This window comes from Phaenicophaeus curvirostris, chromosome Z (assembly GCF_032191515.1).
Source record: "Phaenicophaeus curvirostris isolate KB17595 chromosome Z, BPBGC_Pcur_1.0, whole genome shotgun sequence".
Taxonomy (NCBI): domain Eukaryota; kingdom Metazoa; phylum Chordata; class Aves; order Cuculiformes; family Cuculidae; genus Phaenicophaeus; species Phaenicophaeus curvirostris.
The window spans coordinates 8,758,606-8,786,432 of NC_091431.1; the positions used below are offsets into that span (position 1 = coordinate 8,758,606).

The window sequence follows — 27,827 nt, forward strand, 5'->3', positions numbered from 1 at the left end:
TGAGGGCGCATGGACAGGAAGGGTATCATCAGAGCTGTGCACAGAAGATCTTCCTGCATCTATGCCACTGGAAGATATATTACATATCTATGTTCTTTCTCAGCAGATAATACCATACATGCAAAATCTCTGTAATAACTGAGGAAAAATATAAGAGGCATTAATTTTGCTTTTACCCTGAGGGAAGATTATGCCCTCTGAATGTGGAGGTGAAGGATATCCACAAAGCAAAGGATGCCAGCAATTTTCCTCTGTTCTGAGATTTGTGAAATGACTGTTTCCAAATTCCTTTCCAGTAAGTTAAAATTAATTTGATTTTGAAAATGCATTGCAGTCTTAAGCTTTATTGCTCATCCTAATCACAAGCATTGCTATACGATCTGGAATTCAAGAATGATTATAAGAGCAGTGTTTATTTGTGTATATAGAAGGGTGACATCAGTTACTTAACAATTGAAATTTTCTCCTTAGGCAGTTTCCCCACTAGGGCTAATTACTCTGATCAATCTTTCAGTCAGAGAAGCATAGGACATTCCAAGTTGGAAAGGACCCATAAGGATCATCAAGTCCAACTCCCTGCTCCTCACAGGAATACCTAAAATGAAACCATATTACTAAAACCATCGTCCAAATGCTCCTTGAACTCTGACAGGCTTGCTGCCATGTCTACCTCCCTAGGGAGCCTATTCCAGTAACTAACCACACTTTCACTGAAGAAACTTTCCCTAATGACCAGTCTGAACTTCCCCTGATGCAGCTTCCTTCCATTTCCTTGTGTCCTGTCACTGGTCATGAGAGAGAGGAAATCAGTATCTCCTCCTTCATTGTACCCTTTGAGGAAGATGTAGGCTGCAACGAGTCACTTCACTTCTTCAGGCTGAAAAAACCTAGTGACCTCAGCCACTCCTTGTAAGCCTTGCCCATGAGGTCTCTCAGCACCTAGACCACCCTCCTCCTCTGGACACAACGTAACAGTTTGATGTCCTTCTTGTATTGGGGTCCCCAAAACTGAGCATAGGGCTTGAGGTGGGGTCACACCAGTGCAGTGTACAGTTGGATAATCTTGTCCAGCTACCTATGCTGTGCTTGATGCAGGCCAGGACACAGCTGATCCTTTTGGCTGCCAGGACACCTTGTTGACTCATATTCAACTTGCCATCAACCCAGATCTCTTTCTGTGGGGTTGTTCTCCAGGCTTCTGTCCCTCAATTTGAATATATATCCAGGATTACCCTCTTCCCAGTGGAGGATACAGCTCTTGTTAAATTTCTTATGGCTGGCATTGCCCAGCTCTCTAGCCTTTCCAGATCCCTCTGTAAGGCCTCCCTACAATCCAGGGAGCCCACAGCTCCTCCTAATTTAGTATTATTGGCAAACCTCACATACATTTGGTTCCTAAAAAAATGAAGGAGCTCTGGCCATAAATTGAGCCCTTGTGAACCCCGCTGGTGACTGGCCACCAGCTTGATGTAACCCCATTTACTATAACTATTTGAGACTGCCCAGACAGCAGGTTTCTCACTCAGCATATTACAGACTTATCCAGCTCTGTGCTGGACATTTTGTTCAGAAGGATATTATGTGAGACAGTGTCAATAGCTTTGCTAAAATCCAAAACCCCTAGATGTAGCAGCTTATTTATTCAAGGCTACTAAGACCTACCTCAGTAAATCAGTATGGGGATAAAAAACTTAGAAACTTGCTTCCCTCTCAAGCCCCTCAGCCCCCTCCCACAGAATTTTATGTGATTTTTTTTTGTTTTGAGAAGCAGTTAACTGGGATATGAGCTACAGGCCAGAAATGAGTTACTAGCACACATGTAAGAAGCTGTCTGTTTTAACTGGGAGGTCTAGATGGCGAAAGCACATTTAGATCTCTAAAGGTGTCTTTGGCTAACTTTAGATACTCTGTAAGACTTGTCTTAGCTGATCAAAATTAATCCTAATGAGGCTGCAAAAGATACTCAGGTAAGATTTTATCCTTGAAACACACACACTAAGAGGGAGATTGCCACTGCTCAAACTGACTGTATTCCAATGATCAGTATTGTAAGGAAACTTTCCTGCACATTGCCATAAATCTCAATAGAATTACAACCAGTTAACTTTCCATTCAGTATGAAATAGTGAGATGTGCACCTATTCATGGCTCAGGAGCTGATCAGTGGCGTGACTAGCAAAGAAAGGCAATAGAACCTACAAAACCCACAGTTTTTGCTCATGCAGATCTACTGTGAAATGGTTAGCTGTGACAGTATTTTTTTGAATATACTATGTTAGTACTCACAACCTCTGACTTTTCACATTATTGTGTAAGGAGAAGTCATAAAGCTCAGAAAAATATTTTGACTGTGTCCAAATTCAGAGTTCTCAAAAAACTCTCTAGATGCACGATGTGTTATTGGTGTTCAGGGCCTCAGACAACAAGATCATTCAAGTTGTTATACTCAGTCTGTTTCTCACAGCTGCATCTCACTCAGATTCATCTTTCATGTTTAAGAATGCAGAAGAATGACACTTAAAAAGTGGCCTGCACAGATTCTACTATCAGGTAATTTTTTTTCTTGGGCAGCCAGATTTCAATTCAACGTCTTTTACACAATTCGCAGTCCAGCAAATGCTCAGTAAAACAATAATCCTTGTCCTTATGTATGACAGAAATACAAAACCAGCTCCCTTTGATCCACATGATATTTTTTTCCTAAGCTTTCTATGCTTTTCCATTTGATTTCCTGATTCTGCATCCAACTGTACCAAAAACATTGCAATGATGTGGCTCGGTAATTTCACTAGCTTCTAAAATGAAAGCAGTAGAGGGAAAAAAAATTACAATGACAACTCCTCTGCCTGATACTGAAGCAGCTGGTATGGGGTTGTTTGGCCTGGAGAAGAGCAGTTTCTGGGGAGACCTTATAGTGGCCTTCCGGTACCTGAAGGGATCATACAAGAAAGCTGGGGAGGGATTTTTCACAAGGGCATGTAGTGACAGGATAAGACCTATTGAATTTTCTCAACAAGCAGTGACATTAGACATTACATTCAAAGCCTTCTTTTTCTGTGATTGTATTACTTGCATCCCGTGATAGAACTGGATACTTCAGCTTAACACTGGGGACAGAAACAATCTGCTAAAAAGGCATCCTCCACCTCCTATGAACACCTGTGATAAGACCTGCTACATAATGGAAAGCACCTTAAGCATCTTAAGATTTTAATATCTGACCTAACATTAATCATAATACTATGGTTTTAATATGATTGCTTTGAATGCTGAACCCTGACTTACAGCACTGTCAGGTATAGCTTCCATGGGTAACATCAGTAAATGTCTGTTTACTAAGCTGCCCTCTGTCAAGATGTGATGATACATGTCTAGTATCTTGCGTTATTTGAAAAAGTGCCTGGCCAAATTGCTGTTCAAAGCCTGATGCTTCAAAAGAAGTTTCAATAGAACAGTGGGAACTGTCCTCTTCCCTGGAGCAAACATCTTTTTTTGTGTCTGCTCTTTCTTAGAAAGGGCTCAGAGTGTGGGAGTTTGGGCTGAAATGCAGTGTTGATCACTTCAGCACTGCTAAGAGTGAACTTCTGGCTTGCACTGACAACCTTTGCAGACGTTCAGAACCTGAGTGTGGTTCTCATGCAACTGTGGATACAAGAACCCCTTCTGGTGTGCTCAAGTCTATGAGGGTATGTTGTCGGATAGCAATTGTGCTGCTGAATACAGTCATGGTTTGCTAAAATGAGGCCGTTTTTGTAGACTGTTTGTGTGTTTAGTCTCACAGACTAGTTTCACGTCCATCTAAATCTTCTACTAGGTAAGAGGATGAAAAAGAACTTGTACTCACTGCAGTCAAAGCAGCTTGCCAGTGGTATCACTGGAAGCAGAATTGCTATGAACCAAATTGCAATTAATTTCCTCAAACAACTAATTTTGCCAATGGCTGTGCACTTGTGTGTAAAGCATATGGTCAGATATATGCTAAATAATATATTATTCACTGCCAGGCTTTCCCTAAGATTGTAAGCTTTTATGCAGCTTTGATGCATCTGTTTCAGTCTCCTGCAACTGGATGGGACTTCTTCAGGTAATTAAGGAAAATAAATACTTATTTTCTTGATATTACCACCAGTGTGTATCTGAGATCATAACACTGGATTTTCCTACCTTGTTTTTTTAATATAAAGAGAGTTCAAATAAAAACCCCTTTCACTTCTCACAGGTTCCTGTACCCTCAAAGGAAACAATATCACATACTGCTTAAAAGGAGATGAATTAGTGAATTCAACAGGATGACTCATATATATGAAGTCAATCAGGTAAAGGATAACTGTTTGCTCAAAAGATGATGGGTTTTTTTTTAATTCCTGTCCCTATAACCCTCCTGTAAATGTCTGGGGGGTTTTATTTTCCCTTACATGACAGAAAATAAGTAATTTTTATTAGGGTCATTTGAACCTAATACTTTCAGCTAGGAAAAAAGATTAGACAATATTGTGCTTCACTCAGTCAGCATAGCACAAACCATACCTTTAGGAAGTAGAAACAGAAAAAAAGCACTGCACTTCTCTCAGTGCATAGATGCACATGGTACAAAGATAGTGTCCATTTTGATAAACTTTGAGCCTCTAGGCTCTAAGGTAAGCTTCTGTATCTCAGTTAGAGAAGCTGATCCTACTTTTACAGACAATTTCAGAAGACTGAGATTGAGGAACTTTGAGCTCTAAAATACGGACACAAAGACAGACCAAAAACTTGTACAAAGGTGAAAAGAAAGGGAAACAATACGATTTCTACAAACTTTTAGGATTACTTAGTGATAAATTTATGAAGTGCAGAGGGGTATGATTACTGAGATCTGGATGTCTGCCATTGCTTATACAGTAGCAGTGTGGGATAAGTTGGTAACTAGTAATGGTACAAGTGGTAGCGAGTCAACAGCAGAGAACTACGGTACCATCTGTGCTTGTATAAAATAAAAGGTTCTACTGTAGAAAGCTGATAGATGAGAGTGGCATAGCCTAAATCTCAGTGCTGTGGTTCAGAGCTCTCCTGCACAAGATTAATTTTCAGCATTTGGGAGCTCTGACAATCACTTGGGTAAGGAAAACTGCACGCTGCAATTATCTTCCAATGTCTGACAGAGAAGAACACACAGTTAATAATGGGCATTATATCTATTTTTTGAATCAGTGATTCAGAATGCCTTATTCTTCATTCCACTTGCAGGTCTTGATGAACTCAGTGTTCCCCAAAAGACTTAAGAAATGCAAAATCAAAAATTGGTAGGCAGTTTTAGCCACTTCTCAGGACATGTAATTAAACATAAAATGAAATGAAAATAACAACAAACTCTTGTTCATAAAGGGTAAATTAACTCAGACTATACAGCATTAAACATTACTAAAAATTCTATACGTCAATCTTTGGCTAGCATAGCTGAACACGTAGCCAGCTGTTGTGCTCCAGCCATGCTTAATTCTGAATTTCTGGGAAAATCATATGTGAATTAGGACATGTTCTGTAATAATTTCTGGATCAAAGCCATGGACTGGGATTTTGATCAGTGATGCTGAAGACCATTTTCAGTTTTGGCATTGCTTGAATTTGGAGAACTAAAGCTTCATGTTTATTTCATTAACAACAGTCACATATTTAAGGAAAAAGGGTTCTCAGTTATTACTGCGGGAACAGATTTGCACCCAGTATTTTTCAGTGGGGTCCCAAGATAGGAAACTTCACTATGAGGATAAGTATCCAATTTTATGAACAGCTTATCTGCTGTAAGTGAGAGAAAATTCTTAAGAACTAGGCATTTATTTTGATATTTGAAAGAACCATAACATTTTTGAAAAATCCTGGACGTAAGAGGTGTTCAGTATGGCATCTCCTGCTACCTATGTTTCTCTCTGGTTCCTAGACTAAGGATTTGTATCCCTAATATCATACTGATATTTTCCAGGCAGATCCCTGCACAATGACATGTGACTTGCAGTAGGATCAACCAGAGGACTGTGTCTCTGGTCTCTAGATCATCCCTTAGTTATGGCCCACTCTAGGGAGAAGGGAAGGGAGCATGATGTTAAGTGGCTGATAGCAATAAAAGTCAGCTACCACAGTTGGGTAGATTGTATTTTTCCTTTTGAAGTCAATCAGATGAATAGTTCTTATTGAGCCTTAATTAAAGCCCAAGCCATTTGAAAGGTAGCTCATTTTCATATGAAATATTTAAATTAATTTATGTTTATATGTTGTAACTTTTAAATAACCTGGTAATCTGGAAAATATAACAACCTATCCATTATACATACTTTCAGCTTACATCTAAGGAAGGGCAGATGGGCAGGTTAAGAATTTACAATTAAACAGCATCATGCTTAAATGACTTTGAAGTCTAGTCTTCCACCCAAAAGCAACATGGACATGGAATAATCTACATATGAAGTTGCATTATCAAATGAAGTTGAGTTTCGTGGTTGAAAAGATAGCAGCTTGACAGCTAAGACTTTGTAGACTTCCATTATGCATCACTTCTGAAATGCAACACACAAACCTAAGAAACCTGTAAGATTCTGGGACTGTTTTTATTTCAAGGATGTTCTATGTAAAATTAGACAGAATGGGTAGGTCAGTTTAATCCTGAATGAAATGAGGATTTTTAGATGACTACTGTGACATCTGAGACAGAACCATAGAATCACAGAATCATAGAATCATAGAATCATAGAATCATAGAATAACCAAGTTGGAAGAGACCCACCGGATCATCGAGTCCAACCATTCCTATCAAACACTAAACCATGCCCCTTAGCACCCCTTACTAGGAACTGTATGTTTTTAGCTTCTATAGGTTTTGACTCAAATTCTTGTAGATTTCATGTTATTATTGATGAAAAAGCACATTACATCTATGTACAAAGCTGTGAGCATAGCTTGTTCCTCCATACCAATATCTCCACTTCTGTTTTAACACAAACATATTTTAAGCAAGAGTAATTTGCCTGCCAGTTCTGTTTGCAGTTAGGAAATTTCATGCCTGAAAAGCTGAACTGCAAGTCAGTTAAGACAGTTGGTCAATATCTGTCTTGCTGTTTTAGTGAAAGGAAATTATGCTGGCACATTTTCATTGGTTTTGTTGATTAGTATATATTTACTGTCAATAAAGAGGACACTTCTTTATTTTTAAATACTGCTTTAACTTTGCCTAACCTGATTTTTATTCCTATTTGACACATATTGACATATTTTCTTTTAAGGAATGCTCGGTTTAGCTAATTTATCTTATTATCTGCATAGCAACCACATCCAAATACCAACATGTAACCACCGACTGTAAAGATCCCATGAACGAGAATTTATAAGATGAAGTTACGTCAGGCAGATGTTTAGAGAGTGCAACTTGGAGTCTGATCAACATTTTACTTAATTCTGCACTATCAACTGCACAGGAGAGTATTTTCGGTAGCTGCAAAGATTGCTACTGTCTGCTCATCACTCACATAAGCATACCATCGGGACTCAGTGACCAGCCCTTGTCAGTGGAAGGGAAAAGAAATCGCCCAAACCTTTTGGCTTATGCACAGATACAAAGAGGAGATAATAAGCTGCAAATGCTGTTTATTCCCCTCTGTCTCCTCTGGGACTGAAAGAATGTGTTCTGGTTGAGCATTTCTCCCTCTTTTCTAATACATACTGCCATATGGAGGAAAGAAAAAAGAATGAATCACTGACTTCACATAGAGTAGGAAGAAGGGGAAAAAGACACAGAGGGGACAGGAATGGCAATCTGAATACAGATCCCAAATCCCTCCAAACAGTTGCAAACAGCAATTTGGCTAATGACCATAATTTGGAATGGCTGTGCATCCTTGAAGAAGCACAGGCAATGTGGGTGGAGAATAGATTAGACACATCACTCTCTGGTCTACTTCCCACTGCCTGGCCAGCATGCATGTTCTCTGCATACCTTCATACAATCTGTTGGTGGGAGGACCAAGAGCTTCTGCCGTATAGAACAGATTTCCCAAATCTGTCTGCTTTGCTGAGTCACTATTTCAATCAAGAGCTCCGTTCTTTTAATGGTTGTCCTGTATTATTAATTTTTTAACAATCCAAATGTTTTGTTTTATTTCACCGTGGAAATGAACACTATACATACTGTACTGCCTAGATAGGAAAGTTACATTCAGCTACATTTCAGGCATGCTCGAAGCCTATTTGACCTAGTAGCTTCTAGCACTCAGAACACTATAAAAAGGCCTGATGACGACATTTAAGGAGCAAGCCTGGTATGGGATGACAGAAGGTACACAAAATCATCTGATTAGTAAACATTGCCTCCATCATCTATCTAAAGGATGACCCTAAAGGAGCCTTGGAACTTTCCTACGGTCTTGAGGAACAAAAGCTATCATTATTCTTGTCATTTCTTCCTAGGAAAGGCCTCTACAAATTAAAAATACTGGAACTAATATAAACATGAAATGTGTTTTTTTCTAAATAAATAACAAGCCTTGTACAAATCCTATAATGCACATAACTGAAGATGATATAATTACCCTAGAAAATAAAAAACAAAAATTCTGAGCCTCTTGCAAGATGTATATTTTGAATTCATAGAATCTCAAAACTGGGTGAGTTGAGGCTGAGATTGCTATTTCAGTAATGCATAGACCTAAGCAGTATGGGGCAAAAAATAAACAAGCTATAGTTTGAGCAAGACGTGTATTGCTAAGGAGCATCTTATAAATGAGGCATTTATTTGAATTTACTTCAGGAGTTTCACGCATGTCCTTCTTTGCTAATCTTTGCAGTTTTAGTTCACCACAGTTTTAGACAGTGTTCTGCCCTCCCATCTGCACCATCTGCATTTGGTGTTCAGGAATTTGTTATATATGGGAAATAAGTACGTACTGCGCTTACTAGTCTAAGGTAAGATCAGTAAAATTGACTAAGCATTTGTAACAGAGATCCAAAAAGCCAATCTTCCATGCTACCATCTTAATTTGACCAGGTGATATACTGTTTTTTTTGTACTTATGTGTGATTTATAGCTTTTCCAGTGGAAAACTCCCTTGTCTCAAATTTTAAATTACACTAGCACAATATAACGTGTGAAGTGTCCATGGCAGTCAGCTCCTGGAAGTACAAGGACTTTAGCAGAGACAATTTTAATTAAGATAGCATTATAGGTCAGCACTTCACACTTCCATTTCATTGGCCTTTTCAGCACTTCACTCCCCTGCTGGGTAATATGGGCATATAAATTTTTCCTTTTATTGTATTCTGCTTAAAACATATTGTTAATATACCAACAACATTGCTTATTCCCTGATGTAAATTCTACAAGTGAGGCAGAAAAATCTCAAATATATTTGGATAACTCTGTTGCATGACAAATTATCTGGAAATATGCACCTATATCTGCATGAAATTATATGTGCCGTTTGAGGAAATGCTGAACACATCATTCTCAGCTCTGATTTAGACCCTGTTTCTCAAAACAGCTGATATATCACTTGAAATATCTTTGTCATTAGCTTACCAAGACACTGATGAGTAAGTATCTCCATACATATATTCATCATTCATTCATACATATATTCAAAGGCTTTTTACATCACTGGTGAGACTAAAAAGTTTTAAGGTAAATGGAAAAAAAGTCAGCATAAAGTAAACAAACAAGTAAATAAGTCCTTCAAGCAGAGTAGAATAAAGAAAACTCAAAACAGATATGATATTGGACTTTGCTCCATTTCAGGTATAGCAAGTTAAATTTTTAACATAAATAAACCATTCACTATTTGGAAATGATATCTAGAACAATCTTTGATTTTCATATAGTGCAGTAACACCAAAATCAAGCTGTATTAGCAACGACAATTTCAGCAAAAGGTCAGTATTACTTGTGTAAGAACTAAGAATACTGCCAAGAAGAACTGAATACATTAATTTTTCTAGAATTTCTTATTATCTTAATAAATATATAAGGCCCTAACGTAAAACTGAGACATGAAAATCCAGAAATTTATGATCTATGTGTGACTGTATAGTAATGTGCTGTAGCATACTGAACCTTCTTAATATTTAAAATAAAAATTAAGATAAGAGAAAAATACTGCTAACAGAATATGCAATGAAAAAAACATATTCATTGCAGTATGAAAAATGTAGAGCTTTAAAACAGTTCTAGGTGAAGGCAGAGCAAGAAATGAGAATACAAAACTTAACTATCTCTTTCCCGAGTCTTTACTCTCAGGCCTCATTTCAGAACACCTTGCGGGAGAGATGAGAAACAAAGAGTCATTATTAAGGAGGTGTCTTATTCAGGTGTCTTATTCAGGAGGTGTCACTATTCAGATTAGTGTCTTTGTACAGCGTTGCAGTACTAGCACTTTGGAGTAGTGTTTCTTAAACTGTTCACGGACTGGTGATACGTGGAGCACATATAAAAACTTAGTTGAGAATACAGCCATGGAAAGCAGCAAAGGCTAAGGTTTAATCAGGAGATCATTAATGTCAGTCATAAATTTTCAATCAGTTTGAGGAAGTTTTGGATCAAAGCTGGGAGCAAAACCTATTTCCCTCACATGGAACACTGCACACATATTTAAAGAGCTGTATAACAACATAATGTGATGCTGAAAAAGTGCAAAAAAAGGTGCTTATGAGGACCACTGAAATTCAATGATCTGAAATATATACAGAGCAGATCTGTTTAGTATTCAGCTGTTTGAAAGCAAAGGATGCTTATAATTTATTCAATCTAGCATTAATACACTTATGCTGAAAGAAAATTATTCAGAGTCTGTCTTATGTCATCTGATGAAGCTGGAGGAGGGAAAAATCACAGCTAACGAGTCTGTCATCATCTGTAGAAACAGATTTTATAACAAGGCTTTTAACTATGGCCTAAGTAATCTCTAGCTTCTATAATCAATAAAATCATGGGAGGATAACTTCTGTAGGGATGGCCTCAGACTTTCGTAGCAACATGTGAATGACTGCTTATCATTACTCAACGTGGTAAGCCCCTAAAAAATTGTTATAGAGAATGCAGTGTGCTGAGAAAGATGGATTGTTTGGAACTGATCCACATAGTGCGTCAACAGGTCTTAACTAAGTCCTGTTCCAATCATACTGGATGAGCCCTTGGTTTTGCTTTTCTTTTTTTATTTGAAAGCCTTTGATCTTTTTTTTCTCTACTGTGAAACACTATTCACTTTAAAGCCCTTGACTGAAGGGGCAACTCTCCTGCAGTTGGATCCTAAACTCTGCACCACCAGGTTTGGGCAACTTATCCTGTCTTTTCTTTACTATCTTGATGTCCTCCTGGCAACTCTTGCGGAGCCTTTGTCAAAATGACTGAGTAATGCTGCTCTGTGCTGGAGGCTGCAGTGGCTGCTGGTGTCTGTGAAGGCGGTATGTGTGAGTTGCAGCTCCAGTGCCGAGCAGCACCTCCAAACAACAAGCCATGTTTTGTCCTTGATGAACCATGATAACCTTCTGACACCTTTGTTTTCTCTTGGTTTTTGCAGGTGGTAGCCAGGAACCCGACAAACTCCAGCTTGCTCAGATTTGTCACATGGCTGGCATTGCTGTCACCGACAAGTGAGACATAATATTGGGCTAGATGGATCTCTGCCTAACTTGGAATGGCTGCTTTTTTTCTGCTGCAGTAAGAGGTGACTTTGTACACTGGGTATATACCGACTTAAATTTCACCTAGAACTTAACCTTTATAGGAAAAATATTTTATATGTAAAGATTCCTCAAGTGTCATGAAGTGTCTCACTTTCATAAGCATTATTGATTTTGTAGGACTTATTTTGTCCCAGAAGACAGAAAAATGTGGTAATGCATAATACTTATATGACAAAAGAAAACAACTATTTGAATTACATTTAAAATGTTTAACATTAAGCAATGAGAACCACAGGTGCAAACATAATTTCTCTGCTTTAAAACTGATAAAATAATAAAGGTGATATGTGGAATCCATGATTTTAAGTGACCTTCTGCTTGTTTGTTTCTACAAACCCTGATATTGCAGTTACACAATAATCAGCAACCTTCTATCTTCTCCTGAAAGTCTGTCACTATACTTAGAGTGCACGTATTTTTCTCCCTACTTCACAGAATCGAGAAAAAAGTGCAGAGAAGGGTTGTAGTGCAAAGTGCTATGAGACATGACGCTAAGCAGAGAGTCGCTGAGAGCCTTTCCTCAAAAACCTTCCCGAGTTTATCAGCAAGTGGCAGAAGCAATCCCAATTTAATTTACCAAAGCCATTAGGTGTCCCTGCTCACCCACGGCAGCTCTGGTGCTCCTGATTCCTGCTGGAAGATACAAACACATCTCATAAACTTGTCCAAAGAAAACACAGCACTACCAAATCAGGCAACTGTTCTTCACAGCATCATCTGCCTAGCTGTGCATCAATTCATAGTGATGTCCATTACTTCTCCCTTGCAGTCTTTCAGGGACGTGGTACCCACAGGCATGGTCAGTAGTAGTCAACTGCACTGTTTTCTGTTCATTGAATAAACCAAGTAAGTCCTTGGCAAATGTTTTTTGAGACTGCAGGTTTTCTGAGACCACACAATTCTCAATCAAAAGCCAGGAAGTTTTCTGTGGTGTTCATCACAACGGGTGCATCAAACTGAATAATGCAGCAATTATTGAAAAGGGCACAGATGCTATTCTTTTAGTACTGGCTGAATAAGAAAAAATATATTAAGGGGCTATTTTTTTGTTTCTCCGTTTTTTATATTACCTTCTTTTAAAATAATTGAGTCAAATATGATTTAATGTAGAAGCTCTTTTACGGGAAGAGACAGATTTTGCAGTATTTCAGGATAAGATATAGGGACCCTTTAAGTAGCTGTAAAAGACTGCAACGTGTTTTAAAAACTCATATTCAAATTAGTAAGGATTTTATTTTCGTTACTGGGAGCAGTGCTCACCCAGTGTTGCACTCTTGCCCCGTTTTAGCGACCCTCTCTGTGCAATCCCAGTCATTGAGTGGTCTTATATGTCTTCTGGTACAGAAAGAATAATAATGATCTATACTTTTTGAATTTAGCATTGCCTGTTTCATACAATAGCTGATACCTCTCTCTAACTTGCTTCATATAAAACCAGTCCTTCACAAAACCAAATATGCTAGTCACAGGTTGTATTTGGCCTATTTTTGCTCTACCTTCACTACTGAAAAAGAAAAAATCCACCAAAAAGCCACCCCCCATCTCCCCACACCCCCGCCAAACAGCAAAACCTACACTCTCATTTCCCTCATTTCCCGAAAACCTTTGGCATTTTTTCTGATGCCCAAAATGCCTAGAAATGATGGCACCTCTCTGGAGTTGCAATCCAGCTATGTGCTATTTCTGTGAGCTGCAATTTCTGCAAGCTGGTATGCTTCCCTCTGTGATGCATCACTATGTCTTCCTGAAAAGAGAGGACTTACTTTATAATAATTATGGTAGACTGCAATATAAATAGTTCTGCCAGAAAGATGAAGCCACAGAAAAGCACTGCAATATAGCACAACAGAACTGTAGATCCCACCCCCCACAAAAACACCCCCCCCCCCCAAAAAAAAAGGGCTCAATTTGAAAATAACTGTATATTGCTTACAAAGGAAATAATGTTTTTGGGATTTTTTTTCAAAAATACTTGGAAGGAAGGCATTTAATTCCCTCTCCCCTCTTCTATACAGCCATTTCATTTTAGAGCTTAGAAACAAACAAGCTGGCACAACCTCCCCTACCCTGGCTGAAGCTTTCCTATCAGTTCTTCATTGACATTCATGCATCAGTAATCCTGAGACCTTTAAGAAGAATATTTTTACTGCAATATTCTAAAACTTGAGTAAAATTCAGACTATTTAATAATGTAAGATGATAAAGAATAGGATGAAAAAATAGAATAGGATGAAACAGGAAGAAAAAGTGACCAGCCTGCTGCATGAGGGAAAGGCTGTGGATGTAGTCTTCTTGGACTTCAGTAAAGCCTTTGACACAGTGTTTCACAGCATTCTGCTTAGGAAACTGTCAGCCTCTGGATTGGACAGGTGAACATTCTCCTGGGTGGAAAACTGGTTGGATGGCCGGGCCCAGAGCGTGGTGGTAAATGGAGTTAACTCCAGCTGGAGGCCAGTTAAAAGTGGGGTTCCCCAGGGCTCAGTTCTAGGTCCATTCCTATTCAGCATCTTTATCAATGATCTGGAAGAAGGCACAGAGTGCACCTGTATCAAGTTTGCAGATGGCACTAAGCTGGTTGGAAGTGTTGATCTGCTGGAGGGCAGGGAGGCTCTGCAAAGGGATCTGAATTGGCTGGACCGCTGGGCAAAGTCCAATGGCATGAGGTTTAACAACGCCAAATTCCGGGTCCTGCTCTTGGGGCACAAAACCCTATGCAGTGCTACAGACGAGGAGAAGAGTGGCTAGAAAGCTGCCTGGAAGAGGAGGACTTGGGGGTGTTGGTTGACAGCGACTGAATGTGAGCCAGCAGTGTGCCAGGTGGCCAAGCAGGCCAATGGCATCTCGGCTTGTATCAGAAATGGCGTGACCAGCATGTCCAGGGGGGTTATTCTCCCTCTGTACTCGGCATTGGTGAGACCGCTCCTTGAATAATGTGTTAGTTCTGGGCCCCACACTACGGGAAGGATGTTGAGGCTCTGGAGCATGTCCAGAGAAGAGCAACGAAGTTGGTGAAGGGGCAGGAAAACGAGTTTTACGAGGAGCGGCTGAGGGAACTGGGGTTGTTGGGCCTAGAGAACAGAAGGCTGAGGGGAGACCTTATTGCTCTCTACATTTTGTTTCGTTTTACTTTGGGGTGGAGGAAGGGGAAAGAAAGGGATTTGAAGTGACTGCCTTGTGGGAAATCGCATTGTGTAACTTGCTGCTCCAAGCCTGAGCAATTCTTGAAGTATTATAAAACTAAACAGACAAATAGATTACAAATTTTAGGCTTACTGCCATGAAAGTAAAGCTTGTGACGTAGCGAGAAACACGCAGGACGCAAACTGCAGAGGCAGAGCAGTGGGAATGGACATCCTAGCATGGTGTCAGAGGCTTGGTGGGGTTTTTTGGCAAAGATGAATAAACTACCTCAAATGAGGTTGTAGAGAGGAGGGAGCTGACCTCTTCTCCTAAGTGACAGGGGACAGAACAAGACAGGGACAAGCTGAAAGTCGTTGAGCTGGGGGTGTGGGTGAAGGCTGGGGCTGGCTGGGGGGGTGAGCTTGTGGTGTGCTCCGGTGCCTGTGACATCACAAAGGATGAGAGACCACAGGGGAGGTTATAGAGGTGCCAGCAGGCAGCCCTGACCAGTGCGACGTGGGATGGTGGTGAGGACACACGTGGTGGGAGGCTGGGCTGGACGAGGCCTGGGGCGGAAACTTGGGTCTCAGGGAGGATCAGTTCTGCCCCAGCGTCAAGGCCCCAGCCGCTCACAGGACCACCTTGGGCGGGGCGCGGTGCAACGGCATCACTGCCTCCCAGCTGCCTCGTCCCCACTCCTGCCTGCCCAAAAAGTGTCTCTCCCCTGCCACCAGCTCCCTCCAGCCCAGCCCCTCTGAACCCCTCTTCTCCTTCCTCCTGCAGGCCATGGCTGCCACTACATTCCTCGTCCATGTGTTCCTACACCTCATGAAGAACCTGCCGATGGCTGGTGATGAGCTGGATGAGGCCACGTGTGAGCGCATGCAGCAGCGTGCCTTGTACCTGGAGAAGGAGATGGCTTGGCTGTGGCAGGAGATAGAGGAGAGGTCCCGGGAGCAGAGGACACAGGAGCCGTGGGACTTTGCCTGGGGAGCACTGCTCTCTACTGCCTTGCAGCAGTGGCACTTCTGGGCTATTGCTGGAGGCCTGGTCCTGCTCTTGGGCCTTTGCTGGTGGTTGAGGAAAAGGAGCCGTGAGTCAGACAGCAGCAGCAGCACTAAGCTGCAGCCCTGGCTGCAACATGGTGAAGGTGGAGGAAGAGGAGGAGGAGGAATGTGAGGAGGTGGAGGAATATGAGGAGGAGGAGGAATATGAGGAGGCATATGAGGAAGTGGAGGAATATGAGGAGGTGGAGGAATATGAGGAGGAGAAGGAGGAAGAAGAAAGTGAAAGAGAAAGTTCTGATGATGAGAGGGATCAGGTCGGGATTTTTGAAAAGCGTGGTCGGAAGCCAGTGCAGTGTCTGACCTACAGTGGCCTGGTGGTGAATGAGCTGGTGGATGAACTCCTCTGTGTCTTCCAAAAGAAGCTGTGCAAGAGTTTCTACCCTGTGCTGCAACAAGCCATCAGTGTGGGCAGCTCCTTTGAAGGCTGGTTTCCCTGTAATGATAACGCTGTTATGTCTACCAGCTGCTCCTGCCCCTGAAGGCCCCTCTTGGCCACATCTTCAACCTGGAGCTGGGCACCGCAGGGGAGATGCCAGCAGGAGACCCCTGCATCTGCGTGGAGCTGGAGTGTACCTGTATGGGGCAGGAGACGGAGGAGAACATGCTCTGCTTCCTCCACGATTTTCAGAAGGACATCATTAAAAATCAGGACCCCATCCTCCTACACACCCTCTGCACAGGACGCTACCTAGATGTGCACAAAACTGCCCGCTGGTTCCAGAACCTCATGATGTCAGCCTGGATGGATGTGCCTCATTCGAGTCGCTACAACATGAAGATGCTGCCCTCCAGCCGGTCCTGCAGGCTGGAGCTGACAAGTGCCTCCGGAAGAACCCACTTCGGTGAGTTGATCTTTGGGGTGCAGTACGGAGACTCAGACATCTTCCTAAGTAGCCAGGCTACAGAGGACACCTCCACCCCAAGCACTACATGGCCAGTCACCTACGCTGTGGCAGAGGTGAAGTTCTTCAGGTACATGGCCAGGCAGATCCCAACCGGCCGTGTCCACCTCAAATGCCTTCACCACTGCGCTTTCCTCCTGAGGGACACAAACTTTTCCAGCTATGACTTCAAGACAGTTGTCATGCACCTCCTGACCACAATCCCCGTCTCAGATTGGCACAGGAAGTATTTCCTACAGCGGCTGCAAGACATCATGCAATACATGCTCGGCTGCCTGAAGGAGAAGTGCCTTAAACACTTCTTCCTTGGCAACGAGAACGTGCCCGAGGAGATAAACTTGCCGCCATCCTTCACAAAGGCCGAGCCACTCAATCTCTTCCAACGCTTCACAAAGGATCCAGAGGCCTATGCCGATGCACTGCGTGATTTCAAACAGCTGCAACATCGACTTGCAAGACTGCTCGTGAAGGGATATTGAAAGAGATCTCCATGCACACAGCTTGATTGTGGACCTCACAGCTGGCAGCAGGCAATATCCTCACACTGCAGGGGAAGAAGAGGGTGAATGCAGGACACAGAGAGGGAAGACCCCCTGCGCAGCAGCTCTCTGCCAGGAGTGGCTGTGTTCTCCCTTCAGCGATCTCCTCAGTGCAGTGGACGGCGATGACCAGGGTGGGTACAAAGATGACTTTCATCTGCCTTTTCACTTGTGCGGTCACGGCCGTGGTGGCGATTTCACATGTGCCATAAATTCTTGCTAGCGGGTGCTGCTGGACCAGGACCAAGCCAAAGCTACCACTGATGAGCCACTGTCTGCTCACTAGCCCTAGGTTATTTACACTGTACAAAGTTGCCAATAAATGGTGTGTTTGAACAAAGGCTGCATCTCGGGGTGTCTGTGCATCACTTTCCCAGGGAACGTGGACATAGGGTGCTGGCTGCTCAGCTGCCGCAGAGCCAAGGACTGGTGCACTGCGTTCTGCTTTCACCAGTTCCCCCAGCTCTCTGTGCTCCTGCGTTGAGCCGATGGAAATAATTTGTCCCCCTCCACAGCCGTGCACATTGCCTTTGTGCCATGGGGATCCTGAAGCGCCTTCCTGGGGAGAGGCAAACCAAACCCTGGCAGCCCAACATCGCTGCCCTTGGGCGACCGCAGGGAGGCGGGTATCATGCTGTCTGAGTAGGGAGCACCTTGCACAGGGAACAAGGGCCACGATTGTGGTGGGGGCCTCTGGCTGCTCCGGCTCCTGTATGACATGACATTCATTCACCATACCCTCTCAAGGCCCGCAAGCCAAGGTTCCTACCACCTTAATGAGGAAGACTTCAACACGTGCGGCAAGGTTAAGGAAAGATTTTGAGATGTCTCCCATTAAACTGATATTGAAATTCATATGAAATGCTATCGCTACACCTTTCACACCAGTGGGTCTTCACACTGTGGCCTGAACCTTCCCACAAAAAATTTTGGTTTGCTGAAAATTGGCCATAAGAACACTTTGTTTACCACGCAGGGGACAGGACTAGAGGGAATGGCCCCAAGCTCCACCAGGGGAGATTCAGGCTGGACATCAGGAAGAAATTTTTCATAGAAAGGGTCACTGGGCACTGGAACAGGCTGCCCAGGGAGGAGATTGAGACACCATCCCTGGAGGTATTTAAAAGACGGGTGGATGAGTTGCTGAGGGGCATGGTTTAGTGATTGATAGGAATGGTTGGACTCTATGATTCTGTGGGTCTTTTCCAACCCAGTGATTCTGTGAAATCTCAGGAGCTAGGTAAGCACAATGATTAGCCCAAGGCTTGATGGGATATCAGCACACCATGCACTCTGGAATGAACACACGAAAAAGAAGTATCTCTGAATCAGCTTCAACATTGCAAAGAAATCTTAAAGCCTCGATGCAAAGGAACTGATTTGTGTACATCAGGCTTAGGCAAAGCTCCTAGGGCCTTTTTTTTTTCCTCTTCCTTTTCTTTTAAATTTCTTTTTCTTTCCTACTACAGTCAACATGCACACAGTAAGACATGACTGACAACCTCTCAGTGGTTCTGTATTTTCAGAGACCAGGCAGACTTCCATGACCTCCACTGATGCAGAGCTGTGGGGTGGGACCCAATCTACAGGAAAGGACAGGTCACTGCCCACAGGAGGCAATCCTACTGAAAGAATCAAATTGTGTGCTAAGAAGAAACCAGATGCAACTGGAGACCAAAATAGAAAGGGGAAGAAAAAGGAAGAGGGGGAGCATAAAATTAAAGCAAAACAATAGTAACACAGGAGAGACTATGACAGAAAAATCACAGAGTCAGAATCACAGAATCACAGAATAACCAGGTTGGCACTAAGCTGGGTGGAAGATGCAGATGGCACTAAGCTGGGTGGAAGTGTTGATCTGCTGGAGGGCAGGGAGGCTCTGCAAAGGGATCTGAACTGGCTGGACCGCTGGGCAGAGTCCAATGGCATGAGGTTTAACAACGCCAAATTCCGGGTCCTGCTCTTGGGGCACAAAACCCTATGCAGTGCTACAGACGAGGAGAAGAGTGGCTAGAAAGCTGCCTGGAAGAGGAGGACTTGGGGGTGTTGGTTGACAGCGACTGAATGTGAGCCAGCAGTGTGCCAGGTGGCCAAGCAGGCCAATGGCATCTCGGCTTGTATCAGAAATGGCGTGACCAGCATGTCCAGGGGGGTTATTCTCCCTCTGTACTCGGCATTGGTGAGACCGCTCCTTGAATAATGTGTTAGTTCTGGGCCCCACACTACGGGAAGGATGTTGAGGCTCTGGAGCATGTCCAGAGAAGAGCAACGAAGTTGGTGAAGGGGCAGGAAAACGAGTTTTACGAGGAGCGGCTGAGGGAACTGGGGTTGTTGGGCCTAGAGAACAGAAGGCTGAGGGGAGACCTTATTGCTCTCTACATTTTGTTTCGTTTTACTTTGGGGTGGAGGAAGGGGAAAGAAAGGGATTTGAAGTGACTGCCTTGTGGGAAATCGCATTGTGTAACTTGCTGCTCCAAGCCTGAGCAATTCTTGAAATATTATAAAACTAAACAGACAAATAGATTACAAATTTTAGGCTTACTGCCATGAAAGTAAAGCTTGTGACGTAGCGAGAAACACGCAGGACGCAAACTGCAGAGGCAGAGCAGTGGGAATGGACATCCTAGCATGGTGTCAGAGGCTTGGTGGGGTTTTTTGGCAAAGATGAATAAACTACCTCAAATGAGGTTGTAGAGAGGAGGGAGCTGACCTCTTCTCCTAAGTGACAGGGGACAGAACAAGACGGGGACAAGCTGAAAGTCGTTGAGCTGGGGGTGTGGGTGAAGGCTGGGGCTGGCTGGGGGGGTGAGCTTGTGGTGTGCTCCGGTGCCTGTGACATCACAAAGGATGAGAGACCACAGGGGAGGTTATAGAGGTGCCAGCAGGCAGCCCTGACCAGTGCGACGTGGGATGGTGGTGAGGACACACGTGGTGGGAGGCTGGGCTGGACGAGGCCTGGGGCGGAAACTTGGGTCTCAGGGAGGATCAGTTCTGCCCCAGCGTCAAGGCCCCAGCCGCTCACAGGACCACCTTGGGCGGGGCGCGGTGCAACGGCATCACTGCCTCCCAGCTGCCTCGTCCCCACTCCTGCCTGCCCAAAAAGTGTCTCTCCCCTGCCACCAGCTCCCTCCAGCCCAGCCCCTCTGAACCCCTCTTCTCCTTCCTCCTGCAGGCCATGGCTGCCACTACATTCCTCGTCCATGTGTTCCTACACCTCATGAAGAACCTGCCGATGGCTGGTGATGAGCTGGATGAGGCCATGTGTGAGCGCATGCAGCAGCGTGCCTTGTACCTGGAGAAGGAGATGGCTTGGCTGTGGCAGGAGATAGAGGAGAGGTCCCGGGAGCAGAGGACACAGGAGCCGTGGGACTTTGCCTGGGGAGCACTGCTCTCTACTGCCTTGCAGCAGTGGCACTTCTGGGCTATTGCTGGAGGCCTGGTCCTGCTCTTGGGCCTTTGCTGGTGGTTGAGGAAAAGGAGCCGTGAGTCAGACAGCAGCAGCAGCACTAAGCTGCAGCCCTGGCTGCAACATGGTGAAGGTGGAGGAAGAGGAGGAGGAGGAATGTGAGGAGGTGGAGGAATATGAGGAGGAGGAGGAATATGAGGAGGCATATGAGGAAGTGGAGGAATATGAGGAGGTGGAGGAATATGAGGAGGAGAAGGAGGAAGAAGAAAGTGAAGGAGAAAGTTCTGATGATGAGAGGGATCAGGTCGGGATTTTTGAAAAGCGTGGTCGGAAGCCAGTGCAGTGTCTGACCTACAGTGGCCTGGTGGTGAATAAGCTGGTGGATGAACTCCTCTGTGTCTTCCAAAAGAAGCTGTGCAAGAGTTTCTACCCTGTGCTGCAACAAGCCATCAGTGTGGGCAGCTCCTTTGAAGGCTGGTTTCCCTGTAATGATAACGCTGTCTACCAGCTGCTCCTGCCCCTGAAGGCCCCTCTTGGCCACATCTTCAACCTGGAGCTGGGCACCGCAGGGGAGATGCCAGCAGGAGACCCCTGCATCTGCGTGGAGCTGGAGTGTACCTGTATGGGGCAGGAGACGGAGGAGAACATGCTCTGCTTCCTCCACGATTTTCAGAAGGACATCATTAAAAATCAGGACCCCATCCTCCTACACACCCTCTGCACAGGACGCTACCTAGATGTGCACAAAACTGCCCACTGGTTCCAGAACCTCATGATGTCAGCCTGGATGGATGTGCCTCATTCGAGTCGCTACAACATGAAGATGCTGCCCTCCAGCCGGACCTGCAGGCTGGAGCTGACAAGTGCCTCCGGAAGAACCCACTTCGGTGAGTTGATCTTTGGGGTGCAGTACGGAGACTCAGACATCTTCCTAAGTAGCCAGGCTACAGAGGACACCTCCACCCCAAGCACTACATGGCCAGTCACCTACGCTGTGGCAGAGGTGAAGTTCTTCAGGTACATGGCCAGGCAGATCCCAACCGGCCGTGTCCACCTCAAATGCCTTCACCACTGCACTTTCCTCCTGAGGGACACAAACTTTTCCAGCTATGACTTCAAGACAGTTGTCATGCACCTCCTGACCACAATCCCCGTCTCAGATTGGCACAGGAAGTATTTCCTACAGCGGCTGCAAGACATCATGCAATACATGCTCGGCTGCCTGAAGGAGAAGTGCCTTAAACACTTCTTCCTTGGCAACGAGAACGTGCCCGAGGAGATAAACTTGCCGCCATCCTTCACAAAGGCCGAGCCACTCAATCTCTTCCAACGCTTCACAAAGGATCCAGAGGCCTATGCCGATGCACTGCGTGATTTCAAACAGCTGCAACATCGACTTGCAAGACTGCTCGTGAAGGGATATTGAAAGAGATCTCCATGCACACAGCTTGATTGTGGACCTCACAGCTGGCAGCAGGCAATATCCTCACACTGCAGGGGAAGAAGAGGGTGAATGCAGGACACAGAGAGGGAAGACCCCCTGCGCAGCAGCTCTCTGCCAGGAGTGGCTGTGTTCTCCCTTCAGCGATCTCCTCAGTGCAGTGGACGGCGATGACCAGGGTGGGTACAAAGATGACTTTCATCTGCCTTTTCACTTGTGCGGTCACGGCCGTGGTGGCGATTTCACATGTGCCATAAATTCTTGCTAGCGGGTGCTGCTGGACCAGGACCAAGCCAAAGCTACCACTGATGAGCCACTGTCTGCTCACTAGCCCTAGGTTATTTACACTGTACAAAGTTGCCAATAAATGGTGTGTTTGAACAAAGGCTGCATCTCGGGGTGTCTGTGCATCACTTTCCCAGGGAACGTGGACATAGGGTGCTGGCTGCTCAGCTGCCGCAGAGCCAAGGACTGGTGCACTGCGTTCTGCTTTCACCAGTTCCCCCAGCTCTCTGTGCTCCTGCGTTGAGCCGATGGAAATAATTTGTCCCCCTCCACAGCCGTGCACATTGCCTTTGTGCCATGGGGATCCTGAAGCGCCTTCCTGGGGAGAGGCAAACCAAACCCTGGCAGCCCAACATCGCTGCCCTTGGGCGACCGCAGGGAGGCGGGTATCATGCTGTCTGAGTAGGGAGCACCTTGCACAGGGAACAAGGGCCACGATTGTGGTGGGGGCCTCTGGCTGCTCCGGCTCCTGTATGACATGACATTCATTCACCATACCCTCTCAAGGCCCGCAAGCCAAGGTTCCTACCACCTTAATGAGGAAGACTTCAACACGTGCGGCAAGGTTAAGGAAAGATTTTGAGATGTCTCCCATTAAACTGATATTGAAATTCATATGAAATGCTATCGCTACACCTTTCACACCAGTGGGTCTTCACACTGTGGCCTGAACCTTCCCACAAAAAATTTTGGTTTGCTGAAAATTGGCCATAAGAACACTTTGTTTACCACGCAGGGGACAGGACTAGAGGGAATGGCCCCAAGCTCCACCAGGGGAGATTCAGGCTGGACATCAGGAAGAAATTTTTCATAGAAAGGGTCACTGGGCACTGGAACAGGCTGCCCAGGGAGGAGATTGAGACACCATCCCTGGAGGTATTTAAAAGACGGGTGGATGAGTTGCTGAGGGGCATGGTTTAGTGATTGATAGGAATGGTTGGACTCTATGATTCTGTGGGTCTTTTCCAACCCAGTGATTCTGTGAAATCTCAGGAGCTAGGTAAGCACAATGATTAGCCCAAGGCTTGATGGGATATCAGCACACCATGCACTCTGGAATGAACACACGAAAAAGAAGTATCTCTGAATCAGCTTCAACATTGCAAAGAAATCTTAAAGCCTCGATGCAAAGGAACTGATTTGTGTACATCAGGCTTAGGCAAAGCTCCTAGGGCCTTTTTTTTTTCCTCTTCCTTTTCTTTTAAATTTCTTTTTCTTTCCTACTACAGTCAACATGCACACAGTAAGACATGACTGACAACCTCTCAGTGGTTCTGTATTTTCAGAGACCAGGCAGACTTCCATGACCTCCACTGATGCAGAGCTGTGGGGTGGGACCCAATCTACAGGAAAGGACAGGTCACTGCCCACAGGAGGCAATCCTACTGAAAGAATCAAATTGTGTGCTAAGAAGAAACCAGATGCAACTGGAGACCAAAATAGAAAGGGGAAGAAAAAGGAAGAGGGGGAGCATAAAATTAAAGCAAAACAATAGTAACACAGGAGAGACTATGACAGAAAAATCACAGAATCAGAATCACAGAATCACAGAATAACCAGGTTGGCACTAAGCTGGGTGGAAGATGCAGATGGCACTAAGCTGGGTGGAAGTGTTGATCTGCTGGAGGGCAGGGAGGCTCTGCAAAGGGATCTGAACTGGCTGGACCGCTGGGCAGAGTCCAATGGCATGAGGTTTAACAACGCCAAATTCCGGGTCCTGCTCTTGGGGCACAAAACCCTATGCAGTGCTACAGACGAGGAGAAGAGTGGCTAGAAAGCTGCCTGGAAGAGGAGGACTTGGGGGTGTTGGTTGACAGCGACTGAATGTGAGCCAGCAGTGTGCCAGGTGGCCAAGCAGGCCAATGGCATCTCGGCTTGTATCAGAAATGGCGTGACCAGCATGTCCAGGGGGGTTATTCTCCCTCTGTACTCGGCATTGGTGAGACCGCTCCTTGAATAATGTGTTAGTTCTGGGCCCCACACTACGGGAAGGATGTTGAGGCTCTGGAGCATGTCCAGAGAAGAGCAACGAAGTTGGTGAAGGGGCAGGAAAACGAGTTTTACGAGGAGCGGCTGAGGGAACTGGGGTTGTTGGGCCTAGAGAACAGAAGGCTGAGGGGAGACCTTATTGCTCTCTACATTTTGTTTCGTTTTACTTTGGGGTGGAGGAAGGGGAAAGAAAGGGATTTGAAGTGACTGCCTTGTGGGAAATCGCATTGTGTAACTTGCTGCTCCAAGCCTGAGCAATTCTTGAAATATTATAAAACTAAACAGACAAATAGATTACAAATTTTAGGCTTACTGCCATGAAAGTAAAGCTTGTGACGTAGCGAGAAACACGCAGGACGCAAACTGCAGAGGCAGAGCAGTGGGAATGGACATCCTAGCATGGTGTCAGAGGCTTGGTGGGGTTTTTTGGCAAAGATGAATAAACTACCTCAAATGAGGTTGTAGAGAGGAGGGAGCTGACCTCTTCTCCTAAGTGACAGGGGACAGAACAAGACGGGGACAAGCTGAAAGTCGTTGAGCTGGGGGTGTGGGTGAAGGCTGGGGCTGGCTGGGGGGGTGAGCTTGTGGTGTGCTCCGGTGCCTGTGACATCACAAAGGATGAGAGACCACAGGGGAGGTTATAGAGGTGCCAGCAGGCAGCCCTGACCAGTGCGACGTGGGATGGTGGTGAGGACACACGTGGTGGGAGGCTGGGCTGGACGAGGCCTGGGGCGGAAACTTGGGTCTCAGGGAGGATCAGTTCTGCCCCAGCGTCAAGGCCCCAGCCGCTCACAGGACCACCTTGGGCGGGGCGCGGTGCAACGGCATCACTGCCTCCCAGCTGCCTCGTCCCCACTCCTGCCTGCCCAAAAAGTGTCTCTCCCCTGCCACCAGCTCCCTCCAGCCCAGCCCCTCTGAACCCCTCTTCTCCTTCCTCCTGCAGGCCATGGCTGCCACTACATTCCTCGTCCATGTGTTCCTACACCTCATGAAGAACCTGCCGATGGCTGGTGATGAGCTGGATGAGGCCACGTGTGAGCGCATGCAGCAGCGTGCCTTGTACCTGGAGAAGGAGATGGCTTGGCTGTGGCAGGAGATAGAGGAGAGGTCCCGGGAGCAGAGGACACAGGAGCCGTGGGACTTTGCCTGGGGAGCACTGCTCTCTACTGCCTTGCAGCAGTGGCACTTCTGGGCTATTGCTGGAGGCCTGGTCCTGCTCTTGGGCCTTTGCTGGTGGTTGAGGAAAAGGAGCCGTGAGTCAGACAGCAGCAGCAGCACTAAGGAAAGCCCTGGCTGCAACATGGTGAAGGTGGAGGAAGAGGAGGAGGAGGAATGTGAGGAGGTGGAGGAATATGAGGAGGCATATGAGGAGGTGGAGGAATATGAGGAGGAGAAGGAGGAAGAAGAAAGTGAAGGAGAAAGTTCTGATGATGAGAGGGATCAGGTCGGGATTTTTGAAAAGCGTGGTCGGAAGCCAGTGCAGTGTCTGACCTACAGTGGCCTGGTGGTGAATAAGCTGGTGGATGAACTCCTCTGTGTCTTCCAAAAGAAGCTGTGCAAGAGTTTCTACCCTGTGCTGCAACAAGCCATCAGTGTGGGCAGCTCCTTTGAAGGCTGGTTTCCCTGTAATGATAACGCTGTCTACCAGCTGCTCCTGCCCCTGAAGGCCCCTCTTGGCCACATCTTCAACCTGGAGCTGGGCACCGCAGGGGAGATGCCAGCAGGAGACCCCTGCATCTGCGTGGAGCTGGAGTGTACCTGTATGGGGCAGGAGACGGAGGAGAACATGCTCTGCTTCCTCCACGATTTTCAGAAGGACATCATTAAAAATCAGGACCCCATCCTCCTACACACCCTCTGCACAGGACGCTACCTAGATGTGCACAAAACTGCCCACTGGTTCCAGAACCTCATGATGTCAGCCTGGATGGATGTGCCTCATTCGAGTCGCTACAACATGAAGATGCTGCCCTCCAGCCGGACCTGCAGGCTGGAGCTGACAAGTGCCTCCGGAAGAACCCACTTCGGTGAGTTGATCTTTGGGGTGCAGTACGGAGACTCAGACATCTTCCTAAGTAGCCAGGCTACAGAGGACACCTCCACCCCAAGCACTACATGGCCAGTCACCTACGCTGTGGCAGAGGTGAAGTTCTTCAGGTACATGGCCAGGCAGATCCCAACCGGCCGTGTCCACCTCAAATGCCTTCACCACTGCACTTTCCTCCTGAGGGACACAAACTTTTCCAGCTATGACTTCAAGACAGTTGTCATGCACCTCCTGACCACAATCCCCGTCTCAGATTGGCACAGGAAGTATTTCCTACAGCGGCTGCAAGACATCATGCAATACATGCTCGGCTGCCTGAAGGAGAAGTGCCTTAAACACTTCTTCCTTGGCAACGAGAACGTGCCCGAGGAGATAAACTTGCCGCCATCCTTCACAAAGGCCGAGCCACTCAATCTCTTCCAACGCTTCACAAAGGATCCAGAGGCCTATGCCGATGCACTGCGTGATTTCAAACAGCTGCAACATCGACTTGCAAGACTGCTCGTGAAGGGATATTGAAAGAGATCTCCATGCACACAGCTTGATTGTGGACCTCACAGCTGGCAGCAGGCAATATCCTCACACTGCAGGGGAAGAAGAGGGTGAATGCAGGACACAGAGAGGGAAGACCCCCTGCGCAGCAGCTCTCTGCCAGGAGTGGCTGTGTTCTCCCTTCAGCGATCTCCTCAGTGCAGTGGACGGCGATGACCAGGGTGGGTACAAAGATGACTTTCATCTGCCTTTTCACTTGTGCGGTCACGGCCGTGGTGGCGATTTCACATGTGCCATAAATTCTTGCTAGCGGGTGCTGCTGGACCAGGACCAAGCCAAAGCTACCACTGATGAGCCACTGTCTGCTCACTAGCCCTAGGTTATTTACACTGTACAAAGTTGCCAATAAATGGTGTGTTTGAACAAAGGCTGCATCTCGGGGTGTCTGTGCATCACTTTCCCAGGGAACGTGGACATAGGGTGCTGGCTGCTCAGCTGCCGCAGAGCCAAGGACTGGTGCACTGCGTTCTGCTTTCACCAGTTCCCCCAGCTCTCTGTGCTCCTGCGTTGAGCCGATGGAAATAATTTGTCCCCCTCCACAGCCGTGCACATTGCCTTTGTGCCATGGGGATCCTGAAGTGCCTTCCTGGGGAGAGGCAAACCAAACCCTGGCAGCCCAACATCGCTGCCCTTGGGCGACCGCAGGGAGGCGGGTATCATGCTGTCTGAGTAGGGAGCACCTTGCACAGGGAACAAGGGCCACGATTGTGGTGGGGGCCTCTGGCTGCTCCGGCTCCTGTATGACATGACATTCATTCACCATACCCTCTCAAGGCCCG

General features: G+C 45.8%; 4 protein-coding genes across 5 annotated transcripts in view; 3 read left to right on the forward strand and 1 right to left on the reverse strand.

The window, feature by feature from the left end:
• LINGO2 (leucine rich repeat and Ig domain containing 2) overlaps positions 1 to 27,827 on the reverse strand; it is a 246,234-nt gene that overhangs the window by 14,507 nt on the left and 203,900 nt on the right. The window lies entirely within an intron of this gene.
• Positions 15,607 to 17,268, forward strand: LOC138733455 (inositol 1,4,5-trisphosphate receptor-interacting protein-like 1). The gene is given in 3 exon segments (XM_069880647.1): positions 15,607 to 15,931; positions 15,981 to 16,336; positions 16,339 to 17,268. Coding segments are annotated over 3 exon segments (1,611 nt in total).
• Positions 20,504 to 22,160, forward strand: LOC138733456 (inositol 1,4,5-trisphosphate receptor-interacting protein-like 1). Its single transcript, XM_069880648.1, has 2 exons — positions 20,504 to 20,828; positions 20,878 to 22,160. The coding sequence occupies exons 1-2, from the start codon at positions 20,504 to 20,506 to the stop codon at positions 22,158 to 22,160; spliced, it is 1,608 nt and encodes a 535-aa protein (XP_069736749.1).
• Positions 25,465 to 27,015, forward strand: LOC138733367 (inositol 1,4,5-trisphosphate receptor-interacting protein-like 1). The gene is made up of 2 exons (XM_069880489.1): positions 25,465 to 25,791; positions 25,843 to 27,015. Exons 1-2 carry the CDS (start codon positions 25,492 to 25,494, stop codon positions 27,013 to 27,015), a joined length of 1,473 nt encoding a protein of 490 aa, XP_069736590.1. The 5' UTR covers positions 25,465 to 25,491.

Bases quoted from the DNA above. Each gene is read 5' to 3' on its own strand.
- LOC138733456 (XM_069880648.1), top strand. From the start codon at position 20,504: ATGGCTGCCACTACATTCCTCGTCCATGTGTTCCTACACCTCATGAAG. The intron at 20,829-20,877 runs GCAGCACTAAGC...AGGTGGAGGAAG, and splicing joins CCGTGAGTCAGACAGCAGCA to AGGAGGAGGAGGAATGTGAG.
- LOC138733367 (XM_069880489.1), top strand. From the start codon at position 25,492: ATGCAGCAGCGTGCCTTGTACCTGGAGAAGGAGATGGCTTGGCTGTGG. The intron at 25,792-25,842 runs GTGGAGGAATAT...TATGAGGAGGAG, and splicing joins AGGAGGAGGAATGTGAGGAG to AAGGAGGAAGAAGAAAGTGA.